The sequence below is a fragment of the Gossypium hirsutum genome, chromosome D08, assembly GCF_007990345.1.
Source record: "Gossypium hirsutum isolate 1008001.06 chromosome D08, Gossypium_hirsutum_v2.1, whole genome shotgun sequence".
Lineage (NCBI taxonomy): Eukaryota > Viridiplantae > Streptophyta > Magnoliopsida > Malvales > Malvaceae > Gossypium > Gossypium hirsutum.
This window is the reverse complement of record NC_053444.1, coordinates 59,487,078-59,495,275: the sequence shown is the minus strand read 5'-3', so window position 1 is coordinate 59,495,275 and position 8,198 is coordinate 59,487,078. Positions and strand designations below refer to the sequence as shown.

The window sequence follows — 8,198 nt, the reverse complement described above, 5'->3', positions numbered from 1 at the left end:
ACTTAATTTCTTAGATTTTTATCATTCCCCAAGCCATAAAATCTCCATAGTATTTCAAGAAAAACATCTAAGAACACTATAGATTTCTCCATTGCTAATTTTTGGATTTTTTAGGTTTTTAATCAAAAATTTGATTCTCGTCAACTAAGGTAATGATTCGATTCCTTATTATTTTTTGATGTTATTTGATGCTTTAAATTGAGTTTTTAGCTGTTAAATCACATGTTTTAAATAAAAGCCGAAAATTGGGTCGTTAATGGTAGATTTCAGGATTTTGAGTAAAAACGTGGCTTCAAAAATTTTTTTCAATTAGTTTTGATATGATTAGAAGGTTTTTAAACTTAATTTAAAGTTTCGTTGAAGATTTCCAATGTTTTAATGATTTTTTTGTGAAAATTAATATAAACATGTCGAAAATTTTAATACCATGAATTGGGTAGTTTTTAGTAGCTTAAAAGTTGAGAATCAATCGTAGGTGAATGATTAGATGAACATAATCAGTTTTAGGCAAAAATATCAAGTATAGACCGAGATAATCGAAATTCAATTTTGTTATGTCGAAGATTTTGATTACATAAGAATTTATCTTAGACTTGTGTTTTGATTGTTTGAAGTGAGTCTTTGGCTGATTGTTGATTGTGTTGTTGTGTGATTTACCTTGTTGAAGCTTCAAAATTGTTAGGACCTTTAACGAGTAAAGATAAAGACAAGGAAAAGCTAGTTTAAGCTTTCGGCAATTAGATGAAAGCGTGATCAGTGAGTGTTTGGAATCACTACTTGTAGACACGATTCATAGTGTTAATTGGGAGCTTAGGAATAACCTACACCTCTATCCTAAGTTCTCAGTGTAAACTTTCTATTTCTCTTGCTTTATTTTGGAAAATTATGTGATTATGTGAATAATTATGGATTGATTATTATGATGTGATATTGTGATATGAGACATGTTGATGACTATTGTGAATTGAGTTGTGTTGTGGGCATGATATACATGCCAATGACTGTGATAATGATATGTTAGTAATGCAAATATGTAGTGAATGCGAGCGAAATTTCGGTAAGTATATATGTGTTGAATTGTGGAATGTGATATTATTATGACATGTATTATGTGAGAATACTTGTTTTTGATATATGATGTACTAATTTTAATTCACACATATGTGGCTGGATATGTGATGGCTCAATGAGTATTATTGTGGCCCTTAAAGTGCAATTAAATATAAATCTGATAAACATGCATTGTGTACAAGTTGTGATGTAAATTGATGAATATGAACAGAGATGATGTGCATTAAATCAATAATTAAAAATGTGTAATTGTAGATATTTTGGCCTTATGTTCTCTTGAAACCGTTGGATATAGTTGACATGTCATAGGATTGTGAGTACTCACCTATATGTATTGTGTTTTTAGGCATTGAGGCCCTGGGACAAGTTAGAGAGATAAGAGAATGTGAGCTAAGCTCCATTCAACGAGACATTTTTGGTGTGTTGGAGAGTGTTAGTTTTATGCTTCATTTTTTTGGGATATGTTCGACTCTATAGTCAATTGGTGTGTTAGAGATCTGTGTATCCGATGTGTGGTACTAGAGCCCACTTTTATGTTTCATAGCCTCAAGTGCCAAATTATCGTTTAAATGTGACCTTATGTATTGTGATAATACGATGCGAGATGGATGCATAAACATGTGAATAATATGTTAAATGTGTTGATTTAAGTTTCATGAAAATGTTAGTATGTTCTCATGGTAATTGTATATGTAATTGTGGTTTGGGTCATTTTCATTTAACTTGTGAATGCATGTGAATATATGAGCTAGACTTGTAAGTTATTAAAGCATGTATACATTGTTTAGTCTTGATGAATTATTATTAAATAAATTATATATAAGCGAGTTGAGTGTAATTGCATGTAAGAGTATATGCTAGTTTTATGATTTAATGAAACGTGAATATGTTATTTTGACTTGGTTAGAATATGGTTGTGAATGTGTTGTAGTTTTCTCTTGTTTAACCTTTGATATTGTGTATACTTTGTGGTTACTCCGACATTCACTAAGCTTGTTTAAGCTCACCCACACTCTCTAACCATTGTAGATATTTAGTGTTTGCGATATGAGCGGTGCAGGGATACCAAGGAAGTGATCCAAGTTAGGCTTTAGTATTTGTGTAGGTGGTATTAATATTATTTTTTGAACTGTGGGGATAAGGCAATGTGGTTACACTTTGATTGATTATTATTGTGGTCCTCATGATATTTTATGGGTTTAGTTTTCTAGCACTTTTGATAGATGTCATAATTATTTCATTGGTATTGTTTTGGTTTGAAGATTTACTATGTTGAAGTGCCATGAACTGTATGTGTGGTCAATGGACGTTGAGTAATGTGGTAGAACTGTTGCATGATATTGCCATGATGTTTTGGATATTTTGTAGCTTAATTATTCCTAGGAACTATAGGCTTGGACCCTGGTATGTTAATTCTTGCTTGGACATGTTTTTGATGTTTTGAACTGTTATTTTGATCATTTTGACATTGGTTTAAAGAGGTAAATGATGCATGCTGATTAGATATTTGTTGGAATGGATTAAATGCTTAGATGTGTTGTATTTTTGTGGTTTGGATCAAATGTATCGATATTCAAGTTATAAAAATGATACCTCTGTGGTTTTCGAATGTGGAGGAAGTCAATTTTGCAATTTGATATCAATACCATATCACGAGCATCGATACTCGGGGTAAAATAATCGATAGTTTAGCAAATGTACCGATAATTGTTGGGATGTTGATTTTTAAGCAAGAAACAGAATGCTATTTTGGTATCAATTTTTAAATCGGTATCGATACCTTTTTAGTGAAATACCGATACCATTGCTACAATATCAATACCTACGTACTTGTTCTGAAATTTTTGCTATGTGGTTCAAAAGCATATATAATTGTAGTATTAGTTCAATGGAAGTATGTTAAGCATGACTTAATGTTGGATGTTGTATGTTAGACTCAAAGTCGTGCGAATGCTAAATAAAAGAATGATTTTCTTAATAATATGACAATTTACTATGAGTGCGATGTGTGACGGTGGTGTGACATCTTAATATTTGGGCTTAACGACCAAGCCGTGTGTAAGGTGTTACAAATGTTCAAGGTTTAGGATTCCGAGTTTGGGGTTTGGGGTTTGGGTTTTGGGTTTGAGGTTCAAGATAAAAAAAATACCAAAATTATGTGTCAATGACATTGAAAAAATTGCTGAAATGTCATTAAATAATTGGAGAAGGACCATGGATTATGTGGTGGGAAGGTTCTATAAAATAATTTCTCGTATAATATAATTAAAGTATAGATATGATATATGCTTGAGAAATCATAAAATAAAATCAAATTATTATGGTAAATGTGAATTAAGAATTGGAATAATTCAAACTAAATCGACTAATTAGATTAAAACCCCACACAAAGTAATAACATATGATGGGATTTAGAGACCCACATATATAATTGTACATAATGAATCTTAAATTTGGATATTCAAAGATTCCAAACTTTTACCTTTAGATTTAAAAGATTGTCTCGAATAGGTGATACGATTATGCATGATACAGGGATCCTACAAAACTTGAAAAAGGATTTTCTGACACCAATATCTCAAGTTGGATATTGGGTTTGATTCAATATAATTGTTTTGCTTCTTTAGTTGTTATTTGATAAATTAGAAAATAAAATGTTAAAAAATTAAGTTTTGAAGATATAAAATTTGAATTTAAAATTTAAAATGAAATGTTGCCGTTATTTGGGTCGGAGAAGACGTTGGTGGCAGAGCAGTGGTGCAAGAGAAACAGATCATTCTGGTTTAAAGAAGAAATGAAGTGAAAAAATAAAGTATTAAAACAAATAAATAAAACACGAGTTTAATTTACACGTGTTTAATGACTAAACTTATCTGGCGCACCACATCATTAAGTGTAGGTGTGATCATTTTTTTTCCATCCATTTTGATTTCGGTTAGAAAAATAACTTTAAAAATTTTATTTAAGTTTGGTTCAAATTAAAAATGTTAAACTCGATTTTAATCCGGTCTGCTTGTATTAAATTTTTTATTTTTATATAAAAATAAATTTAAAAAGTATAATACGTCAAATACATTAAAAAATTAAAATAAATATTTCCCAACAAATGAAAATATATTAATTTTTTTTATATTTAAATAATACTAAGATAATTACAACTTAACAAATAAATACCTCTAAAATAGTAGTAAAATTAACAATAAAATAAGAGTTATATAATATCTAAACAGTAACAACAAAATAGTTGCAATATAATAGTAAAATGGTAGCAAAATAACAACAAACATCAGCATAAAAAAGTTTAAGTTAAGTCCATTTTTTCAGCATATATTTTGTTCAAACCCTTTTATTTTTCAGGCAAACCTTTAAACCTGAACATGTAATCCATCCCAGGTCTAGTTGAAAACAAAAACTTAAATAAATGGTTTTTTTTTGCATAATTGAATGGCTATAAAAGTATCGTGCTTAAATTTAAATATATATATATATATTGATAACAATATTACAAAACCCACTTTATTATATTCAATATTGCATTTTAGCCTTTCTATTGAAAAAAATTATTCTTAGTCCCTATGTTAGATTAGTGGACAAAACAATCCCTCCATTAAAATTTAACCATTAAATGTTTATTTTGGTATTTATATATAAGGTATAATAATAAACTTAGCTCTTAACCTTTACATATTTATTTAATTTTACCCCTACACTTTTTTTGAAAGTAAATTAAAAAATTTTGAAACTAATAAGGCTAAACGGTCAAAAAGGCCTTAGTAATAAATTTTAAAAAATAAATAAATCAAGCCCTTTTAAAATTTAAAAATTATTAAAAAATCATAAAAATTGTAAAAAAATTTGAAAAATTATAAAATTATAAAATTATAAAATTATAAAATTATAAAATTTTATTAAAAAGTAACAATACTGACCCAATAAAAGAGTAGGAGTCAATTTTTTTTAAAAAAATATTATAACCATTAGATTTTAATGGGTTGATGTTTTTATTTTTTTAAAAAAAATTTTATATTTTTTTTATAATTTTATGGTTTTTTAAATATTTTTTAATTTTAAAAGGGTTTAATTGATTTTTTTAATGTGTACTAAGGCCTTTTTGACCCTTTAGCCTTATTTGTTTCAAAAATTTCTAATTTACTTCTAATAAAAAATAGGGGTCAAATTGAATAAGTGTGTAAAGATTGAGGGCTAAATTTATTATTATACATTATATATAAACACAGAGAGGTTGTTTTACTCGCTCATCTAACCTACATAAGCTAATTTGCTCATTCTTTTTTAGTAGAGGGACTAAAATACAATCCAAGATATAATAAGAGGTTTTTGTGGTACTTTTACCTAAATTTTCTTGCCTAAGCCTGCTAGTATATGATAAAATTTAAATCCTAATTTCTACTAAAACATAAATTCATTAGTCAAAGGATGAGATAATTCTAGTGATAGAGCTTTAAGTTGTTCAATCTAGGGGTCGGAATAACAATCAAGGGCGTTGATTTCTCCAAAACAACTCCAAATTTTTCACCAGTGTCAGGCTTTTCACCATCCGGAACTTTCCAATGGAACATGTGCAGAAATGTAGCCAAAGTATACATCAACATCCTCTCCCCGAGGTGAAGCCCCGCACACATTCGCCTACCAGATCCAAACGGAATATAGTGAAATTTGTTCCCAGAGAAGTCCAGTTTATTAGAATCACCAACAAACCTCTCAGGCCGAAACTCATACGGATTCTCCCAAAGTTGAGAATCCCTATGCATAGCCCAAGCATTCAAGAACACCTTTGCACCTTTTGGAATAGTATATCCACCCAGGGTGCAACTTTGGGAAGGACAGCGAGGTAGCAACAATGGGGCCGATGGGTGTAATCTTAATGTCTCCTTCACAACTGCTTGCAGATAAGGCAGTTTGTGAAAGTGATATTCCTCCACAACGTTGGCATCACCAACAACTTCTGTCAATTCTTCCTGGGTTTTTTTCATTACTTCCGGGTGTAGCATTAGTTCTGCCATTGTCCACTCAAAAGAGGTGGAGGTTGTACCGGTGCCCCCAATTACTATGTCCTGTCCATTGAAAATTGAACATACGGAATAAATTACCAAAAGGGGACTCAAGTTTTGCCATGGTGGTGACGTGTAATATAAAAGGGAAAAAAGAACAGAGTTGAAAGGAGAAACCACACCGCAAGGAAGGCTTTGATTTGTGGTCGGGAGAGCGACTTCCCTGTCTCATGATCTTTGAACTCCAAGAGGAAATCTAAAAAGTCTTTATTAGAAATTTTTGTATTATTTTTAGTTCTTTGATCTATGACAAAATCGAAGATGTTCTCTATCCATCGTGATGCCCTTTTCATATCTCCTTGTATGCCTTGAATGTCAAAACTAGCCAGAAATGGAAAGAAATCCGAAATATTTGGTTTCCCCCATATAATAAGGAGTTCCGATACTGCATCGCGGAACTGAGCATTGATGTTAGCACCTATGTCTCCTTCAAGCGTGCCACCCCAGAACATGCTGGTTATCATGTTGATGACAGTTGAATATGCTAGCATCCCCACGTCAATGGTTGTTCCATTCTTGCCATATACATCTTTAATACTTTTCTTGACTTGGTTTCTCCGAAGAGCATAAAATGCATCAAGATTGGCATTACTCTGCATCTCATGGACAAAGATCCTGCGCAGCATGCGCCATTCTGGCCCGTAGGGTGTGAATGCAATATCCTTTCCACCGAAAGAGAAAGCCAGTGCTGCAATGGTTGGGTTGCGGTTGGCGAATGTGATGTCATGGTCACGTACCACTTCTTTTGCCAAGGTGGGACAGCTAATTAAGACAAATAATTTCTGTCCAATAGAGAGCTTGTAGATTGGACCATAGATGTTGGCCAATTCCATGAAAGTTTGGTGGATGTTTCTGCCAAGAAATGGGAGGTAGCCAACGAGCGGTAAGCCATAGGGGCCTGGTGGCAACTTAACCTTTGTGCTCCTCAGCTTCTTGAATGACAGTGAAAGCAGAGACATGGCTACTACTGCTATCAGAACAGTGTAAAGTGTTATTACCGCCATTAAAAGAGATTAAAGTGAATGAGAAAATGGAGGAGCAGTAAGAGTTAAGGAGCTTGGCCTCGAATTGTGTGCAGCATGACAATCTTGTTTGCCCTTTATATAGACAGCTTGATTGGAAGTCATCTTTACCCATACAATTTTGTTTTTTAAACTTTTTTCAATAATATATTTTATCAACAAAAATTAGTGTAGGATAACCAACCACGTAACTTGGTTTACTTAGTTATTGTAAATAAGATTAGTTTACTATTTAAATAAAATACTTATACAATTTGTCTAAAACTAGTACATGATTGAGCTGAAAATGGGTTTTTCTTTAGAAAAACTGAAAATAAATTTTAAATATTTAATTTGATAACACTTCAAATAATTGATTTAATATGTCAAGTTTGATAAATTTTTTTAAGAAAAGTTATATATTTTAATATCTAAACAACATAATGTTAATTTTTTAGTGTTTAATTCGGGTTTTTAGAGTTAATTTGATGGAAGTTAATTACTAATATAATTATATTTGAATTGTTCATAGGGGTGACTACAACTCGATTCGATTCGAAAAAATTGAAAAATATTTAAATTTCGAGTTAATCGAATCGAGTTATTCGAGTAAACTCAAATAAGTAATTTGAGTTTTGAGTTTGAGTCGAGTTGAATTTTACAATTCGAATAACAATTGGATGCAAATACCTTTTTGGTCGTTGGAAGTGGCTGTTCGAATTGGGCAAGTTGTTGCATATTGTTTGGTGAAGTTAAGGTTTTATCATTTGATGTTTTGGTTGTTTTAAGGGTTTTAATTGGGAGTTCGTTGCTAATTGGAATGTTCTGAATACTGATTTTAGGTTCTAAATACTTCGTGATTAGATTTGCGTCAGAAAATTTCCAGGTGTGTAACGAAAACCCTAGAAAACAACGAATAGTGAAAGCCAAAAATTGGGGTTGTCGACGCCACATGGCTCGTGTGCTAGGTCGTGTGGTAGGCAGGGCATGTGTGAGACAGTGTGCCAGGTCGTGTGGTAGGCAGGGCATGTGTGAGACAGTGTGCCAGGCCATG

The 8,198-nt window shown here is 31.6% G+C and overlaps 1 protein-coding gene across 1 annotated transcript; it reads right to left on the bottom strand.

Moving 5' to 3' along the window:
• Positions 1-5,262: 5,262 nt before the first annotated feature.
• LOC107931288 (flavonoid 3'-monooxygenase CYP75B137) lies at positions 5,263-7,214 on the bottom strand. The gene is made up of 2 exons (XM_016863139.2): positions 6,266-7,214; positions 5,263-6,146 (listed from the first exon to the last, which is right to left on the bottom strand). Exons 1-2 carry the CDS (start codon positions 7,145-7,147, stop codon positions 5,520-5,522), a joined length of 1,509 nt encoding a protein of 502 aa, XP_016718628.1. The 5' UTR covers positions 7,148-7,214; the 3' UTR covers positions 5,263-5,519.
• Between the last annotated feature and the right edge of the window lie 984 nt (positions 7,215-8,198).